The sequence below is a fragment of the Pipistrellus kuhlii genome, unplaced genomic scaffold (genome assembly GCF_014108245.1).
Source record: "Pipistrellus kuhlii isolate mPipKuh1 unplaced genomic scaffold, mPipKuh1.p scaffold_m20_p_1, whole genome shotgun sequence".
NCBI lineage: Eukaryota > Metazoa > Chordata > Mammalia > Chiroptera > Vespertilionidae > Pipistrellus > Pipistrellus kuhlii.
Window position 1 is genome coordinate 53,170,105 of NW_023425404.1, and position 20,090 is coordinate 53,190,194.

A 20,090-nucleotide genomic window follows, 5' to 3' on the forward strand; every position below is an offset into this window, starting at 1 on the left:
GCATCACTGATCTCTAATCTACAACTAGCTGGCATTTAAGTGGAGAGATTTAAAAATTATTAAAGTCTCCTTTTAAAATTATTCTATTTATCACATAACTATAAGTTCCAAATTCAACAAATAGGAGACCCTAAATTCCCATGTTAAGCCTCATTTATAAAATTCTGTTATGGCCTGGCCAGCGTGGCTCAGTGATTGAGCGCTGACCTATGAACCAGAGGGTCACGGTTGGATTCCCAGTTAGGGCACATGCCTGGTTTGTGGGCTTAATCCCCAAAGGGAGCATGTAGGAGACAGCCAATCAATGATTTGTTCTCATTATTGATGTTTCTAGCTCTCTCTCTCCCTCTCTTCCTCTCTGAAATCAATAAAAATGTATTAAAATCCGCAGGAAACAGTTTGGCTCAGTGGATAGAGTGACGGCCTGCGGACTGAAGGGTCCCGGGTTCGATTCTGGTCAAGGGCATGTACCTTGGTTGCAGGCATATCCCCAGTGGGGGGTGTTCAGGAGACAGTTGGTCAATGTTTCTCTCTCATCAGTTTCTAGCTCTCTGTCTCCCTCCCTTCCTCTCTGTAAAAAAATCAATAAAATATTTTTTAAATGTATTAAAATCCTATATAATAAAGATATAATATGCAAATGGTCATTACGCGGTGACTACTGAGTAACAGATCACGGATCAGGAGGAGGGTTGGGCAGCGAGCTACAAGGGGCTGGTGGAGAGCTACAGGAGGAGGCAGGGCAGCAAGCTGGGGGGGGGGGGGGCGTGCAGAGGGAACTACCGGAGGGCGGGGCATTGGGCAGAGAGCTACTGGCACACAAATTCGTGCACAGGACTACTATAATAGAAATAAATAAAATGCTATTATGTTTGAATTTTTTATCACTGCCACATTAGTTGATTATTGATTGGTTCCGAAACTGCACCTGGGGTGCTTCTGTATACTCACAGAGGTGTCCTGAAATATTTTTAAGTTTGTGAGAAATAACAGTTCTCAACATGCCAGACACCATATGAACTACTAGCTCAAAATAGTACCCATTCCTATTATATTGTTTTGATAACATATAGGGTGTCCCCAAAAAATGTATACACAGTTTGAATGATTATAAAGTCAGAATTTATTAACACAGTTCATTTTCAAAATTTAAAATAATCTACATAAATGAATATTTTTTTTTGTCAATGCCTGTTTTCAAACTGATGACCATTCTGGTCCAGGCACTGCTGAGAACTTAAAGCAATGGAATCTCAAACAGCAAGAATCATTTCTTTGAGTATTTGTGTGTCCTCAATTCGCCGAATGCTGCAAGTATCTCCATAAAAAGTCTGGATAAATTTTTTGTTGTACAAAGCTTAGTCTAGCTTCACCCTTTATTTCAAATCAGTTAAATCTGAAAAGGACTGAAAATTAAGTGAGTTAGCAGCTGTTAAAGTGTGTATAAATTTTTTTGGAGGGACACCCTGTAAATAATTATAAAGGCAGTGTTTGTACTTAAACTGCATTTTTAAACTTCCAGTAGCATTTTAGGATGAACTTCCCTTTGTTCAAAGCTTAGTCTAGTTGAAAAGAAAGATTAATGGAGCTATCAGCTGTTAAAGTATGTATATATGTTTTGGGAACGCCCTGTATTATTGCAAAGCTGGGTCTTCGGCAGATGCTGTGATATAAAGCAGTTCTTTTAATTAATGTGGTACAGGAAATGAGGGAGGCAGTGGCTGATCTAACTCCAAGATTTGAGAAGTTGTGCAATGCTCAACAGGCACACATATCCAATCTATAATAATAAAAGTGTAATGTGTTAATTAGACCGGACATCTTTCCGGACCAAGCTGCAGCGGGTGGGCACCGAGACAGAGGCTCAAGGCCACCATGGCGGTGGGACTGGGCCCCTTGCACAAATTTTGTACATCATGCCTCTAGTTAGTAAATAATTGTGATTATTAAGAATAAAATTAAAATATATTTTCCTTCAATTTATGCATATTATTGTTTTTAAAAGGCTACTATGTAGTTAGGAAATACATGTCTCAACTTAATAGCAACTCTTTAAATTGTCTGGACCTAACTATTTAACAAATGGAACCCATAAGTATTTCTTTTGACCTAAGGGCACCATGAGTCAAGAAAGTGAGGAACTGCCCTGACTGGTTTGGCTCAGTGTATAGAGCATCGGCCTGTGGACTGAGGGGTCCCAGGTTCGATTCTGGTCAGGGGCATGTGCCTTGATTGCAGGCATATCTCCAATGGAGGGTGTACAGGAGGCAGCTGATAGATGTTTCTAACTCTCTATCCCTCTCCCTCTCTGTAAAAAAAAAAAATCAATAAAAATATATTTAATAAAAAAAGAAAAACAAAGAGAGGAACTACTAGTCTAAATAACCCAGAGATCTGCAAACAAAGCTACTGGGCCAAATGCGGCCTTAAAAGTGGTGGTGGGGTTTTTTTTGTGTGTGTTTTTTTTTAAACATTTTGAATGGGTTATAGAAAACAAAACACAACAAATAAAAAAGACTATGTGACAGAGACCATGCCAGTGACCATGTAGTCTGCAAAGCCTGAAATATTTACTTTCTGGCTCTTTGTCTACTCCTGCAGTTACACTAGCAATAACTAGAGTTAATATGTTCTATAGCGTCCACTAGCCCAGTGCTGTCCAATACAGAAAACTATTTAAAATTAAGTTAATGAAAATACAATTTAAGATTCCATTTTTCAGTCACAATAGCAACAACAGTTGCATGTGACTAATGGGTACCAAGTTGAACAACGTAGATGTGAAACATTACCATCATCACTGATCGTTTTATTGGACAGTTGTCCTATCAATATCTAGCAGCGTTTCCCAAAGTGTGGTATGCGTACCCCCAGGGGCACGGGAAGAGTTTGGTGGGGGTACGCGTTGCACTGGAGTTTGGTGGGGATATGCACTGCACCGTGCTTAGCTGCGCCTTTCTACGCTTTCATGAGTACGAGGGGTACTCAGCGTTACGAAAATTATAGAAGGGTTACACATATGTGAAAAGTTTGGGAAACACTGATCTAGAGTAGATACTTATCATCAGAAACAACATTAATACTAACACTCCAAACATTTTTACTCAGTTTTCCTCTCTTTGACATCTTGTAAACATTTCCAGTCATCACATAGACAAGAATTATACTGCTTTGAACGTGACCTTCAATTAACAAACTCTTAGGGTATATTTACCTCCATAAATCATTCCTCCCTTCAAGTTACACTTTCTCCATGAAGACTCCTTTCGTCTCCAGAGTTAGGGGTGCCAAATAAGGTGCTCCCACACAGCAGTAACGCGTCCTGGAATCCTTTATCTTGTCTTGTATCATAACTATGTGTGTATACCATTTCCCTTTCTGGGCTGGAAGCTCTTTTAGATTAGGGACTCTGAATCAGCTGCTCCCGGCCCTAGCCTAAGGCAATATGAAACCCAATAAGTAATTAATCTAAGGAATTCGATTGATCTAATTCAATTGAAATAAAAACTTCAATCTTAATCTCTAGACTAGAGTATAAGCTCTGCTTGGTCTTCTCTGACATTTCTATGAACTTATCGGCAACTTTCAAATATTTTTTTTGTTAAACTCTAGTATTAAGATAAACCAGCAAGAAAGGGGGCTTGAACTCTGAGCTAATAATGGGCAGAGGAAGCTTTATAAAAGCTTATTTTTGGAGAACTAATACCGACTTATTTGCTAACGTTATTTTTTATCTGCAGGAAAGTCTGCTCAGTGCCGTTAGCACTCCAAACACTGTACAAACACTGTAAACAAACCACGACCGGCCGGGAGTGTAAAATCGCTGGCTGCTGTCACTTCATTGACAGCGAAGACAAGACCGGGTCAAAACACAGCCCGCCGGAGCTCCCGGGGGGAAGAGCGCGGGGCGCGGGGCGCCGCGGGGCGCCGCGGGGCGCGCAGGCCCGGGGGCCCAGGAGTGGGTGGGAGCTGCTCGGGAGGAGGGGAAAGAGGGAAGGGGAGAGGGGGGAGGGAGGAGGGAGGAGGAGGAAAAAGGAGGAAAGAGGGAGGAGGGAGAAAGGAGCGGGAGGAGGAAGAAGGAGGGAGGAGACAGGGGGCACAAGAAGCGGGCCCAGGCGCGGAAAGAAAGCCCCGCTCTGGGCCCGGCGCTTCCGTGGGCCGCCGGGCTGAGGGCGCGTCCCCGACCTCCCGCCCCGGACTTTCAGAGCTTCAGACAAACTAATTGCCCCCGCCCCGCCGTCCCGCCAGCAGCCCAGAACAAAAGCCCGTTCTCTTTACCTGCCGAGCCTCCCGCTTGACAAATTCTCCTCACACCCGTATGGGGTCCGCGGTCCTCAGGGGGGCAGGTCCCCGCGGCCTCCGCGTCCCCGCGCGGCGCCGGCAGCCTCGGGCCGCTTTCAAATCTAACCGCCCAGAGGCTGCGCATGCGCAACGCCGCCCTGCGCGCGGCTCCGCCCCTTGGGCGCCAGGGCGACCCCGTTCCGAAGGCTCTTTTAGTCCCGCTTCCTTTCCAGTCTGTGCGCCAATTTTATATCCTCCGAAGTTTCTCATTGTCCTTTCACTCTTTTGTTGTTGTTCCCCTCATTGCAGATCTCCCATATCGTGGGAGCAGCCATCTTCTTCTGATTACTTGGTGTAAAAAAGATCCGCTCTTTGCTTCCGTACAAAATGGCGGCCATCATGACAGTGCGTCACAGCCCCTGGTATTACTCCCTATAGCCACCAGGAAGAGTTAGACTTCTGGGACGAGGTGGCCGAGTGGTTAAGGCGATGGACTGCTAATCCATTGTGCTCTGCACGCGTGGGTTCGAATCCCATCCTCGTCGGGAGTAACTTTTGCTTCAGATTTGAATAGATGAATTTATTTACGGAAATAAATATAATAGAATTCAGTTGTCAATTTACTTTAACGCCACTAATCTCAGGTTTCAGTATTTAAAAGACAGCTTTCGGAGCATTCTGACTTGACAGGTAAAGAAAAGGGAAGGAATACCGACAATGCAGCTAAAAATACGGAGCCATTCATCAATCTGGATGTAAATAATCCTGACTGTAAGGCTGGTGTAATGGTTTTAGCTAACCTTCAGATTCAAAATCATAATGATTACCTGGTAATGTTCAAGGCAATTCGCATTTTGGTGCAGGAGCGCCCGAAACGGGATGCAGTTGCTAAAGCAAATCAAACAAAGTAGCAGTTGCCGGTTGCTTTAGATAAACATATTCTTGGTTTTGACACAGGACATGCAGTTTGTTTTTTTCTTAAATACATTTTCATTGATATCAGAGAGGAAGGGAGAGGAAGAGAAAGAAATATCAATGCTGAGAGAGAATCATTGATTGGGTGCCTCTTCATCTATGAGAACCATTTTCACCTTCTAAGAGAATCAAGAGAATCAAAAGAATCAACAACATGCCAGATTATTTAAAAGCCCCCGAGGAGTATGGGGGGAATACTTGGTTTAGTAATGGAAAAAGCAATTTATAAACTAAGGCAATATGAGAGTTAGAGGCGCCATCTACTGGACAGTAGCTACTGCAAGACTTGCACAAGATAGTTCTACAGGAATGACTGTTAGGTTTGGAAAGATCTCCTTTACTCTCCCAAATTTGTCAACAAACCACAGCTCAAGGAAACCATTCTCCATCAACACCAGGGTGTTTCTCAAGTCCTATCCTGAACCATTGCAGGACCCCTCAACCTCTGGAAGGCCACTGGAGAAAAACACATTGCAGTCAAATGCATTACCAAGATATTGATATTGCAGCTCTCTCTCTCTCTCTTTTACAAAATATTCATGTATTTATGAATCCATGACCAAATTAAATATGAAACCTCATATAAAAAGAGTGTGGGTTTGTTGTTTCCTCCACGTCTGTCCTCCCATTCTCTGGAACAGCTGAGTGACATGAGGAATACTGGGCTGTCCATTCTTGTGTGGAACTCGCTCCTTGCTTTCCCCGGATGCTCTCACTTGCCCCACATAGTCGGGTTCCTGCTCTGACTCTGAATTTTCAAGTGTCAGGGCCACAGGGGAGCAGTTCTCTTCACAAATACTTCAGTGCCCAGGAATAGTTCTTCACTAACCCAGTCCAGTTTCAGGAAGAAGACCCATTATGTTTGGAGAATGATGAGCTCTGCTAAGAACTGTCCAGTATTTAGTTGATGATGGTCTGCAGCTGAACCCTTAGGTTCAGAAGCCCTATATGACATAGCTCTGAAGGAAGAATTGAAATAAATGATTTTTATTATTTGTCTACAGTTTTATTTAATTATTGCAAGAAAAACCCAGACTCCAAGCTGCAAGACTTACAAATATTGATTCTGAGAGGCAGGCAATGACAGAAGTGAGTTCAGTCTGTTTCTTTTCTTCAGTAAGTGTGGTCCCACTGGAGAATCATCACTGGGAAAACAGCCATGACAAGGCCTGGAGAGGTTCAAGAATAAATCCAGGCTTTCTTCTGAGTCTGCAAGACCAACATGAAACATTTTTCTTTGCTCAATTCATTCCTTGAGCAGCATGCTATCATGTAAAAACATCCACCTTGCTATAACAGCTTCTAGGAATGTCTACTGAACTAAAAATGAATTATTTTTTCATATTGAAGTCCAATAGAGCAAAAACTGAAATCTAGTTTGTAGTAACTTTGCTTAGGAAAGACAAAGTGAATAAGTGCCAATAGACTAGGGGAAAGGGGGAATAACACTGTTGATATCCATGCTTTGTTTGCTGAGATAGCTATAGTTAACAAGCAACAACCAATTACACCTTTCCTTCTCATTTTGAGGAGGAGCAATGCCCTACATTTTAAATTTCAAAGTAACTTTTCATTTGAAATCTCCAGAATGAAGTAAAGCTGGTTTAAACCCAACCTCGATAGGGTGAAGATAATGAATGAAGGCAAGATTTGGGGACATAATCTAATGATTCCACATAACTGAATTGCAGCTTGGGTTCTTCATTGCCAGGATTCTCCTCGTTTTCTGCTTCTTCTGGAGGGAGGCATATATTCCAATAATTTATCAGCTTCCTTAGATTTGTTTCTAACCTTTCCATGTCACCACAAAATGAAATTATCTCCATCAACGGTGTCAATGACTCCAACTGTATATGGAGACTTTCCACTGGGGCAGTCAAGGACCTGAGGTCAGGGTGAGCCTGCACAGAAGTAACAACCCTTGTAGAATGCACATTTAAAAAAACAAAACATTTTTTATTGATTTCAGAGAAGAAGAGGGAGAGTGAGACAGAAACATCAATGATGAGAGAGAATCATTGACCACCTGCCTCCTGCAAGCCCCCCACTGGGGATCAAGCCCATAGCCTGGGCATGTGCCCTTGACCAGATTTGAACCTGGGACCCTTCAGTTCGCAGGCCGACACTCTATCCACTGAGCCAAACCGGCTAGGGCTAAAATGCACGTTTTAAAAGAGGGGTGCCGCCTGCCAAATGCCCTGTAAGAGCCTGTCCATACAGTTGGGATCTGATGGGTTAAAGGTTTGTACCAGGTCTGTCTGTTCAACTACCAAGAACTACAAGTTACTGTACTCCATTCAGTCTATAAGCTTTTTAATCTAGATAGTGTCTTCATGAACAGGGCAAATTCTTCCTGAGTCACAGCTTCCAGGATCTTTTTGGGTTCAGTTAGTATAAGTTCCTTTACTTCCTTTGTTAAGACTCCATCTGGTAAAGTCTTAATCTTGTAGAAAGGATTATGATTGCTCATACTCCAAGAATGTCCTCTCCTTGAACAATTTAGCTGAATAAGCCACCTAAAGTTCCTTTTACATCCATCTTAAATAAAGTTAACAAGGCATTGTTCACTAAGTTAAATTCTGCAGTCATCTGCAAAAGTTGTATTAGAATATCTGTCACTGGGGGAAGATTTTCTCTAGTGGCAAATTGAGGAAGTTCTTAACTGCTTGCCAGCAAATTGATACATCTTCATCCTCACAAAGTACTGTGCATTGATAGCAGAAGCAGCCAACTCTGGAAAATGCTTAAAGAAGTTTGATATAAACTGAGTTTCTAATCTTTTTCCTTGGCACCACCTTTCACACCATCCAATATCACTTGGGAGGTGTCCTTCCCCTCCCTGCCTACCCCCCAATCCTCACCCAAGGACATGCTTACTGATAGAGATCAATTGGTTGCCTCCGGTACATACCCAGATGGGGGATCAAACCCAAAACCTAGGTATGTGCCCTGACCTGGAATCAACCTGCAACCTTTTGGTGTATGGGGTGATGCTAGCCAACTGAGCCGCCTGGCCCATGTGCTCTGTGCCATTGGCTACAATGCCATAATCCTGGTAAACCTCCTCCATGGTCAGAATGGTCAACAACAGGTCCTTGTGGTTGCAGTCCTCACCAGGGCCATCACTGCCTCTGACGAGCCCACGAGCTGCACTATTAAGTTTTCAGCCGCAGCCAGCCACTTTACCAGGAATTCTTAATTGTTCTAATGTACTGAATGATGATAAAAACGTTGCAGTTTTGAAAACATGAGCAAGCTTCAAATGAAAGGAAAAGAACAGAGTACACAGAGTGTTTAGAGGAGAAGTAATATTATCTCTATTCTCAGAAGTCATGGGAAAAAATACACATATCTACTTTAAGAATCCATAAAAAAATTATTAAGCTAATAAATTCAGAAAAGTTGCAGGATATAAAGTCAACACAAAATCAGTTGTAATCCAATACATTAGCAATGAACAATCCAAATATAAAATTAAGAAAAAATTCCATTTAAAATAGCATCAAAAAGAATAAAATATTTAGGAATAAGTTTAACAAAGGAGGTATAACCCAATCACTGGAAATGACAATGCTAGAGGAAAATGGGACTAGGTCAAACTTAAAAACTTTTGTGTATCAAAGGACATAATCAACATAACAAAAAGAATGATGGGAGAAAATATTTGCAACTCATATTTCTGTAAGGGTTAACACTCAGAACTTGTAAAGAACGTGGATGGAATTCAACAACAACAAAATCAAAGAACTCTACTAAAAAATGCACAAAGACTTGAATAGACATTTTTCTAAGATATACAAATGGCCTAGAAGCAAATGGAAAGATACTCAATGTCACTAATCACCAGAAAAATGCAAATTGAAACTATGATGAGATATTGCCTCACACCCATTGGATGGATGGTGTGAGGATGGCTACTATAAAAATAAAAAAATAAATAAAACAGAAAATAATATGTTGGCAAGGATATAGAGAAATTGGATCCCTTGTGCAGTTAGGATTGTAAAATGATTCAGCTGCTATAGAAAACAGTATGGAAGTTTCCTCAAAAAATTACAAGTAGAACTATCATATGAGTTAGCAATTCCATTTCATGATATATACCCAAAATAATTTAAAGTGGGATATTTAAGAGGTATTTGTACAGGCCCGGCCAGTATGGCTCAAAGATTGGGTGTCAAGCTATGAACCAGGAGGTCACGGTTTGATTCCGGGTTAGGCCACATGCCCAGATTGCAGGCTCGATCCCCAGTTGGGGGTGTGTTTAGGAGGCAGCTGATCAATGATTCTCATCATTGATGTTTCTCTCTCTCTCTCCCTCTTCATCTCTGAAATAAATAAATAAATAAAAATTTTAAGAAGGTATTTGCACCCCCATGTTCACAGCAGCACTATTCACAATAACCAAGAGGTGGAAGCAGCCTGCGTCCATAAATTGATCAAGGGATAAACAAGATGTAGTATACACACACAATGGAATATTATTCAGCCTTAATAAATAAGGAATCCTGTCATGTTACAACATGGATGTACCTTGAGGACACCATGCTAAGTGTAATAAGCCAATCACAAAAAAGTAAAGTGTATGATTCCACTTATATGAGGTATCCAAAGCAGTCAGATTGATAGAAACAGAAAGAATGGTGGTTACCAGGGCCTGGGGATAGGAGACGAAGGGGAGTTGTAGTTTCAGTCATGCAAGAGGAGAAAATTCTGGGATGTTTCACCACAACGTGAACATATTCAATGTTACTGGACTATACACTGGCTGGTATGACAAAATTTTTCACAATAAAAAATTAAATTTAAAACATCTCATCACTGGTGTGGCTCAACTGGTTAGTGGTCATTCTGTACACCAGAAGACTGCCAGTTCATTTCCTGAATAGGGCACATGCCCAGGTTGTGGGCTTGATCCCTGGTAGGGAGTGTGCAGGAGGCAGCCAATTGATCTCTCATTGATGTTTTTCTTTTCTCTCTTTCAAAATCAATACAAATATTTTAAAAGCATATTAATTTATTTTTAAACCCTCACCCAAGGATATTTCTTCCATTGCTTTTTAGAGTAAGGAGGAAGGGAGGGGAAAGGGAGAGAGACAGAAAAACATCGATGTGAGACACATCAATTGGTTGCTTCCCACAGGCACCCCAAGCCAGGACCCAGGATGGAACCTGCAAACGAGGTACGTGCCCTTGACTGGAAATAAACCCAAGACATTTTGGTGCACAGGCCGACACTCTAACCACTTAGCAACACTGGCCAAGACCAAACTATATTTCTGGTAAGGGGTTAATATTTAAAAATATAAAGACGTCAACTCCATAGCAAAACAAACAAAACACCCACATAAGCCAATTTAAAAATGGGCAAAGGATTTAAATAATGTTTCTCCACATAATACACACAGATGACTAAGTTCAGAGAATTTTCAGGGTGGTGAACAAGAAGGCATTCACATACATAGGGGGTGGCATATCCTGAGCAATATGGGGTCAGAAGCACCTGTGCTCAAGACCCTTCCAGGCCTTATCCTATATACCTCTCTCTTCACCTGGCCATCGATTTGTATCTTTAATATCTTTTGTAATAAATCAGTAATCTAGCAAATAAACTATTTTCCTGAGTTCTGTGAGCCATTCTAGTAAATAATTGAACCCCAGAAGAGGGTTGCGAGAATCCCTAATTTATGGTTGGTCAGAAGCACAGGTGATAAGTTGAATTTGAGTCTGGCAATGTAGGACTGACCCTCTCTCCAGGTAAATAGCGTCAGTATTGAGTTAAAACTATAGGACACCGAGCTGTCTCAGAGAATTGCTTGGCATGCGGGTTGAAGTATAGAGTATTCTATGAGTGAGTAGTGAGTAAAGGAAAACGAGATTTTCATTTCAGGTATCTAACAGTTAAACACGTAGAAACAGAGTAGAATATGATATCAGGGGTTGGGAACAGGGGGAAGTGGGGAATTGCTAATCAATAGGTATAAACTTTCAGTTATGTAAGACGATTACATTTTAGAGATCTGCTGTTCAACATTTGTATTTGTAGTTAATAATACTGTGCTGTACACATAAAAGGATATACTTCATGTGAAGTGTTATAAAAAAAAGTAAAAAGGAAATTAAAACTTTTGTGAATGGAAGGACACTATCAATAAAATATACAGACAATATTTGCAAATCATATATCTCATAATGATCTCATATCTAAAATATATAAAGGACACATAACTTAACAACAAAAGGGAAAACAACCCAATTAAAAAATGGGCAGCCCTAGCGGGTTTGGCTGTGGATAAAGCATCAGCCTGTGGACTGAAAGGTCCTGGGCATTTGCTGGGATTGCAGGCTTGATCCCCAATAGGGGGCATGCAGGAGGTAACGGTCAATGATTCTCTCTCATCATTGTTTCTCAATTTCCCTTTCCCTTCCTCTCTGAAATTAAAAAAAAAAAAAATATATATATATATATATATATATATATATATATATATATATATATATATTTTTTTTTTTTTTTTTTTTTTGAAATCGGCAAAAGAGAGCCCTGGCCAGTGTGGCTCAGTTGATTAAGCATTATCCCATATACCAAGAGATCGCTGGTTCGATCCCTGGTCAGGGCACATGTCCAGGTTTTAGGCTCAATCCCTGGAAGGGATGTGCAGGAGGCAGTCAATTGATGTTTCTCACATTGACCTTTCTTTCTCCCTCTCTCCCTAAAATCAATAAAAACATTTTTTTAAATGGGCAAAGGACCTGAATAGACATTTCTCCAAATAAGATATATAAATGGCCAACAAGCACATGCAAAGATGCTAAACAGTATTGATCCATAGAGAAATGCAAATCAAACAAGATTAAGACTTCACTAAGCTAACTATAATCAGAACAACAGGAAATGGGTATTGGTGAGGATGTGGAGAAATCAGAAACCCAGTGTGTTGTCGATGGGAATGTAAAATGGCTCAGCCACTGTGGAAAACAGTTTCGTGACTCCTCAAAAAGTTAAACATAGAATTACCATATACTCAGCAATTCTACTCCTTGGTACATATTAAAGAACTAAAAATACAATTTGAACAAAAATTTGTACACAAATGTTCATAGCAGCACTATTTACAACAGCCAAAAGGTGAAAATAACTGATGTTATGTAGTGTACTCATACAATGGAATATTATTCAGCTATAAAAAAGATTGAGGTACAGATGCATACTATAAATTGGATGAACCTTGAAAAAAATATGCTAAGCAAAAGACATACACAAAAGATCTTTTATTGTATGATTCCATTTATTGTCTTATAATTTAAAAAATGTTTTTATTAATTTCAGAGAGGAAGGGAAAGGGAGAAAAGAAAACATCCAATGATGAGGGTAATGGTTGCGAACACTGTGAGTGTCCTTAAATGCCACTAAATAGTATTCCTTATTATGGTTAATTGTATGTTATGTGAAAAAAGGCCCTGGACTGGTAGCTCGGTTGATGTCTCAATACACCAAGGTTGCAAGTTTGATCCCATCAGGGCACATACAAGAATCAACCACTGAATACATAAACAAGAGAAACAACAAATTGATGGTTCTCTCTGCCCCCTCTTAGCTCTCTTAAAAAAAGGAAGAAGCCCTGGCTGGTTTTGGCTCAGTGGATAGAGCATTGGCCTGCAGCCTGAAGGGTCCCAGGTTTGATTCTGGTCAGTGGCTCAATCACCAGTAGTGGGTGTGCAGGATGCAGCCAATCAATGAGTCTCTCTCATTATGGATGTTTCTCTCTCACTCCCTCTCTGAAATCAATAAAAATATATGCAAAGAAAAAAAGCAGTAAGAAAACCAGACACAGCAGCAACTGGTTTGGCTCAGTGGATAGAGTCAGCCTGTGGACTGAAAGGTCAAGGGCATGTACCTCGGTTGCGGGCACATCCCCAGTAGGGGGTGTGCAAGAGGCAGCTGATCGATGATTCTATCCCTCTCTCTTCCTATCCCTCTCTCTTCCTCTCTGAAATCAATAAAAAATATATTTAAAAAAAGAAAAGAAAAAGAAAACCAGACACACAGGGTATAAGGTATAGCGAAAGATAGATATTTACAAACCAAAAAGTTCCCAAACTAGCTGGAGGTAGCAAGTATAAGTGCTCAACTTTACTCCTTATAGAAACATCTGAGCAGCAGCCGAATGAGGTCAGTTCGTACTCCATGGCTTCTTCCAACCCAAGAAGGAGTCCGTCACAGGCCACAGCTCTCAGTCCTCTTGCCAGTCATCTTGTGCCCAGGTAGGCATGGGTGAAAAGTACTCAAAACCTGGCCCTTTATAGCGCAGGGCGTGCAGAAACATCACAAGGTCCTGGGGTAAGGGGTCCTGGAGCACCAGTCGGCACTCTGCACAGAGGGGGTCTGTTTCCTGATTCACAACATCTGTTTCAGCTGCCTTCCCTGGTGCCGGGGCCTTTGTGTCCAGATCCTGAGGGGCTGCCTCAAGTACTCCATCCATCTTTTGAGCAGATGCAGCCAAGTCTTCTAGGTGGTCCTCGCCCAGCTCCGAGGAGGGAGCTGTAGAGTCTGTGAGTCCCGGGGAGAGATCACCTTCGCAGAGATCTAGTACGTCCAGGCTCTGTTTGGCTTGGTGTTCTGCAACCAGGTCCCGCAGCAGGTCCTCATCTGTCTTGGGAATGTGGCCGCCCCGGCCCCGGGAGGGGCCCCAGGCCGCTGAGTTGTAGATGGGGTCGTTAAGGATGGGGTGGCCCAGGAACTGGAGGTGGACTCGGATCTGGTGAGTGCGACCCGTGAGCGGCCGACACCGCACCACACTGGAGCGGCCGTTGTAGCTCAATCTCTGGAACACAGTCTCACAGGGTTTGCCCCGAGGATCTACACGGCACACCCCTACCTTGTAAGAGACTACCAAGATGGGTTCCTTGCAGGTCACTTCCTCGGAGGGGAACTCCCCCTTCACCCGGCACACATACTCCTTTTCCAGCTACACAGGAGGGAAGAGGGAGAAAATCAGCACAAAACTAAACTCATGAAGCCCAGACCCACTGCAAGGGGTGAGGAATGCATCAGTGCCAGGCAGAAGAGGATGCAAACCCCACTGCCACCACTTGCCAGTTTCATGATTTTGAGTACATTACTTAGCCTCTTTAAATACCATGAACTTGTTTAGAAAAAGAGAGATTAGAAAAGCATTAACCTCAAAGGGCTGTTATAAGGATTCAGTAAGTTAGAGGCTCTAATGTACTTAGTACTTAGTCTGATATGCAGTCAGCACTCAATAAATGTATCATAATCAGATCCAGAATTACAAGTCTCAAGACCACACTCAGTACCACTTAATTATTCTACCCACGCCTCTTCTAGATTCATTCACAATCTTTCCACCAATGAGGCTCTCCCCAAAACCTTAAAAATCTTGGTAAGCCTGTTGTCACTTTGAAATTTCAGAAAAACTAATTACCAACATAGGCAGTGTATGCCATCTCTAAAAATCTCTTGAAACATAAGAGGTAATAACCTGTTATTTGGTACTACAGGTGTTGACCTCCCTAAAGTAGGAAGCCTGGCTCACTTCAGACAGAAGTCAGTGCTGCCCTTCTGACAGCATTTGTGAGCCCAGAAAGTGACCGGCGGGAAACAAAAGCCAGGCTCACCTGCCGGTCCCGAACTTGCTCATGGATCTTCTCCGAAACAGCTGCTGTCTTGGCAAACATGAGGACCCCCGAGGTAAGGCGGTCCAGCCGATGCAGTGGGTGTAGCTCCTTAAGCTGGTGCTCCTTGCCCAGGATGAAGATGACCGAGTTGTGTCGGAAGCGGCCACAGGGGTGGACAGGAATGGAAGAAGGCTTGTCTACAACCACCACGTCTTCATTCTCAACCAGCAGGCGGATAGGCTCGGCCGTGACGGGTGGCTCATGCCTGTGCACTGTGTTCCGCAGGAAGTCATTGTCCTGCCGATGACATAGGCAACGGTTCAGCCCAGGGACCAGCAACCTATAATCACTCAACGTCACACACAGCTTCCTCTCTTATTTACTGACACGAAAGATTGGTCAAAGTATATCCTTACACAAAAAGCGGTATGCACAGGGCATACTTGTTTTGTAAAAATGCAGACAGATAGCAGGCACTGAAAAAGAACTAGAAGGATAAGACACAAAAAGGTTAATGGTAGTATCTCCAGGTGGTGAGATTATGGTTTTTTATTTTGCTTATTTGTACTTCCTCTACAATAACATTATATCCAAAGGTAATTTCACTTAACTTCTCTAAGCCTTAGTTTCCTTATCTATAAAATGTGACAGCTAGACCGGATGCTTGCTTTTCAAAATTGGGATGGGAGAGTGGATTCAAGTCACTCATTCCCCAAATATTGGGATCGCCTTGTCTTCCTTCACCACCTAGTGAGCCAGCGGTGTCTGGTACCTCTTAGCTGAGAAGGAATTTTAAAGAAGGGTCAGCCGAAACTGGTTTGGCTCAGTGGATAGAGCATCAGCCTGAGGACTGAGAGGTCCGGGGTTCGATTCTGGACAAGGGCATGTGCCTTGGTTGCGGGCGCATCCCCAGTGGGGGGTGTGCAAAAGGCAGCTGATCGATGATTCTCTCTCATCCATGTTTCTAGCTATTAGCCCTCTCTCTTCCTCTCTGTAAAAAAATCAATTAAAAAAATTGGATACATTGCCTTTAAATAAAATAAAAAAAAGAAGAAGGGTCAAAGCATTGGGCTAGACAGCTCTAGTCTTTATCCCTGACAGTTCACAATTATATCATCTCAGTCTCTATAATAAACAACAAGTAGTTATAACAGCACAGGCTTTGGAGATGATACTGTTGCCTTACCTCTATGAGGTTTACCTTTACTTAGTTCCCTCACAGGTAAAACGATGTGGCAATTCCTACCCCAAAAGGTGATCGATAAAATTAAATGTAAAGTACTCAAAATGCCTAACTCTGTGCCCAGTAAGGAGACATAAATGACAGCTTCTACTGTACTACTGGTATAGAGATCCACAATGCAAAATAGAAAGTGATCCATCTCCGTGCTAGTGGCACAGACTGCATAAAAGGAGCCACAAGAATCCCAACATCTATGCTTTGGAAACAAGAAAACAATGTTTTGGAGCACTGAGGCTACTTGTGGAGATGGGGTGGGAGGACTTAAAGACTGTTTGAAGTGAAAAGCGAGAAAGCCTCGGAATGACCTCGATTTTACTCCAGCACCTAGGCCCAGTAACTCAGGGGGGGAAACCCTGCCCTTTTCCTGGCCCCCATCAGTACTCCACCTTGAGCACAATGCTGAGGTCTTGGAGTGGCTCCTCGTTGAGGTGCAGGCGCCCCGCTCGGACCGCGGCCTCGTAGTAGGCCAAGGGCTGGGCTCGGAACTCAGTACTGAACACGTGCAGCAAGCTGCGGCCCACCCAGCGGCCTTTGCAGTAGGTCCGGAAGTCAAAGTAATAGGGCCGCACTTTGCGCAGGCCGCCCTCGAAGTAGTAGCTGGTCTCTGCAAAGTGTTCGTCGCCGAAGCTCACCCCTGCCCGCCGCTTCTTCGGGGGCGGCACCACGCGCTCCCCGGTGGCGCCCCGCCGCTTCTTGCGCTTGCCCGGGCCCGGCGCGACCGCCGTGGCCCGCTCCTCGCTCCCCGTGACCTGCCCCCCTACCCCAGGGGCCGACTCCCCTCCCGCGGCGGCCGGCTCCGGGCTTCCGGGGGGTCGCTCGTTCCTCGCGTCCCCGTTTTGCTGAGCCGGAGCCGTCAGCTCGCTCGCCGCCTCCGCCCCGGTGGAGGGCATTCCCGCCATCCGGCCTCCTCGGCCGCCCCAAGTCCCAGCAAGGCGGAGGCACGGGAGGTTCAAGCAGCCCTTCACCAGAACCCGGAGCCACCTGCAGCCGCCCCGCCTCATAGCCACGCGGGCGCCACTGCTGGGTCGCGATCTGAAGACGTCACTCGGCACCAGCCAATCAGCGAGGCCCAGGGCGAGGCGGGACAGCGAAGGGAGGAAGTGAGTTGAATGACTTGAGTGGGGAGTTGAGAGGCTGTGAGGAAGGCTCACACAAAGCCTTGAATTCATGTAGATAATACTTTCAAAGTTCCTTGGGTATGGAAAAAGCTCCTGAAAGGAACATATGGAAAACAAACGGACTTTAAAACAAAAGAGAGTGCTAAGTTCCGAATATGCTAGGGATATTTAAAAATTGTGTTGTATACTTTTGAAGAATCAAGCTCTTCCCAGCTTCCCTTGCATCTTGCACATTGGTGCATCCTCTGGGCTCTGTCAGGCAAAGCCTTTGGAACCCGAAGCACACATCCTGTCTGACAAGATAGTATTGGAGGCATCTGATTTGGGGGGCTAATATTGAGGGAGGTTCTTGTGCCCAGTTCCCAGTCAGCAATGCCAGCTACAGTGGCAGCGTGGTGTTCCTTGAAGTTCCTCAGTGAGGTTAGGACACTGCTCCTGGCTCCATAGACCCCAAGCCTTACTGTCTAGCCCACCTCAAGATTTCCTGAACTACTTACTATCTTTTAATCCTGTGCTGTACAATAAAGTAGTCATTAGCTACCTGTGGGTATTTAAATTAATTAAATAAAACTTAAAATTTAGTTATTCAGTTTCACACAGTGCATTTCAAGAGCTCAATAGCCACCACATAAAGCCAGTGGCTACCATATTGGACAACTCAGATATAGAAACTTCTATTGAACAGAGCAACTTTAATCTATTCCTCTTACTGTTTAAACTGGCTAGAATGAGTTCTGTGGTTTGAACTAAGAACTCCAACTAGCCGAAACCGGTTTGGCTCAATGGATAGAGCATCGGCTTGGGGACTGAAGGGACCCGGGTTCGATTCAGGTCAAGGGCATGTACCTTGGTTGCGGGCATATCCCCAGTAGGGGGTGTGCAAGAGGCAGCTGATCGATGACTCTCTCTCATCGATGTTTCTAGCTCTCTATCTCTCTCCCTTCCTCTCTGTACAAAATCAATAATATATATATATATATATTACATATATATGTATATATATTGTATATATATATATATATATATATATATATATATATTTTTTAAAGAACTCCAACTAACTTACTGTGATAAGGATTTAAGTAATTTAAGAGTAATGGAAAATCATCAAAGAGTTTTTTGGGAAGAGGTGGGTGACATGATTTGGTCTCCATTCCAAAAGAATCACAGTGGTCACAACTTAAAGAAGAAAGAAAAGAGGGAATCACAAGTTCTAGCTCCAGTTCAATGTGGTTCTTGACCATGGGGGTAAGTAAGATACCTAAGAATAAACTTAATCAAGGAGGTAAAAGACCTGTATTCGGGAAAACTACAGAATGTTGAAAAAATTGATAAAGATATAAACAAGTGGAAGAATAGGCTATGTTCATGTATTGGTAAGATTAACATAATTAAAATATCCATTCTGGCCATGGAGTAGTTTGATGAAGCATCCATAAGCCTATGAGACTGCCCCATTCTGTGAATCAGGTGCTGCTAGACTCTTGTTACATAGGATGGCCTCAGAATCCTTCCATTCCCCCCATTCATTCCCTATAAATAAGCACTGTCAAAATCTTGCTTGATATGAGTTCTTTTTTTTGTAACCTTCTTGCTTTCCGCTTGCTTCCGTTTGCACATTCTAAGAATGGTTATAAATATGATCAACGGAGTACCTTGAAGTTTTCTTGGTAGTTAAGACCATAGCCACATTAATTTACTTTGGACACATCTAGACACTATATCATAAGCCAAGTTACTCTGTACAAACTTCTACTGATGGTTGGCTAATGTCTTTCCGCACATCCTTTTAGGAGTAACCAGCTCTGGAAATTGGGGCTGTAGAGGCGAGGAAGAGTTGCATCTGAGCCTACTGATAATCCCTAAAAGATATCAAAGGTCACTTCCTTTTATTTTATTTTTAAAAAAATATATTTTATTGATTTTTTTACAGAGAGAAAGAGAGAGGGATAGAGAGTTAGAAACATCGATGAGAGAGAAACATCGATCAGCTGCCTCCTTCACACCCCATAACCAAGGTACATGCCCTTTACTGGAATCAAACCCGGGACCCTCCAGTCCGCAGGCTGATGCTCTATCCACTGAGCCAAACCAGTCTCTGTGGGGTCACTTCCTTTTAAAAAGTGTTTCTGGTTCTAGCCGGTTGGGCTCACTGGATAGAGCATCTGTCTGGGACTGAAGGGTCCCAGGTTCGGTTTCTGTCAATGGCATGTACCTTGGGTGCAGGCACATCCCCAGTGTGGCATGTGCAGGAGGCAGCTGATCGATGTCTCTTTCTCATTGATGTTTCTAACTATCCCTTTCCCTTTCTCTCTGTAAAAAATAAAAAATATTTTTTTTAAAAAAGGGGGGGGGAGTGTTTCTGACACTCATCTCCCAAGACCACTCTGTCCTTTATGTGCTCTGGCTACACTTCTGTGATATCCTCTATAACTATTGTTATTTGTAAAGTTGTCTGCCCCCCAACGCACCCTCTTACACTAAAAGCTGTGAGGGCCTCAGGGACCCATACCGGGACCCATACTGAGTCTGTCTGTCTTGAATTCCCGCTTCACACAATGCTTAGGGCAGGAGTTTGGCTATTGACTAAATGAATGAGGAAAAGCTTCATAACATGAATGGGACAAGGGTCTCCTGAAAGGAAAAAAGTCTCCTCCTACCCCATTAAAGCCCCAAGTGCTCTAACTTGGGTAGCGAAGGGCTGACATTTGTGGAGACCAACGCCGTCAGCCCAGACAACTGCTGAAGAGGTGAACTTGCTCAGGGAACCAAGCCAAGCCAAAGGCCTCGAAAACCGGGCTTCCTCATCCCAGCAGGGGCCGGGTGGAGGGCAC

The 20,090-nt window shown here is 43.2% G+C and overlaps 2 protein-coding genes, 1 non-coding gene and 1 pseudogene across 5 annotated transcripts in view; 1 reads left to right on the forward strand and 3 right to left on the reverse strand.

Moving 5' to 3' along the window:
• The window catches only part of KNL1 (kinetochore scaffold 1), a 57,399-nt gene extending 52,890 nt beyond the window's left edge, over window positions 1-4,509 (reverse strand). Inside the window, exons 1-2 of one of the 3 annotated variants that reach the window (XM_036445971.2) lie at window positions 4,279-4,413; window positions 3,247-3,249 (exon numbers count right to left, since the gene is read on the reverse strand). Coding sequence is in view for 2 of the 3 variants with exons in the window: in XM_045574320.1 (XP_045430276.1) it covers window positions 4,279-4,426 (148 nt within the window). In the remaining variant the exon portion in view is untranslated. Of the gene's footprint in view, window positions 1-3,246; window positions 3,250-4,278 lie in introns of all 3 variants that reach the window. The other 2 variants (XM_045574320.1, XM_045574335.1) reach the window with 2 other exon arrangements.
• A 235-nt stretch (window positions 4,510-4,744) lies between these two features.
• Window positions 4,745-4,826, forward strand: TRNAS-GCU. The gene has a single exon. It is a non-coding gene; the product is annotated as a tRNA-Ser (tRNA).
• A 2,598-nt stretch (window positions 4,827-7,424) lies between these two features.
• LOC118723835 lies at window positions 7,425-8,326 on the reverse strand (annotated as a pseudogene).
• A 4,984-nt stretch (window positions 8,327-13,310) lies between these two features.
• On the reverse strand, window positions 13,311-17,171 carry RPUSD2 (RNA pseudouridine synthase domain containing 2). The gene is made up of 3 exons (XM_036445996.2): window positions 16,525-17,171; window positions 14,896-15,192; window positions 13,311-14,225 (listed from the first exon to the last, which is right to left on the reverse strand). Exons 1-3 carry the CDS (start codon window positions 17,137-17,139, stop codon window positions 13,491-13,493), a joined length of 1,647 nt encoding a protein of 548 aa, XP_036301889.1. The 5' UTR covers window positions 17,140-17,171; the 3' UTR covers window positions 13,311-13,490.
• Between the last annotated feature and the right edge of the window lie 2,919 nt (window positions 17,172-20,090).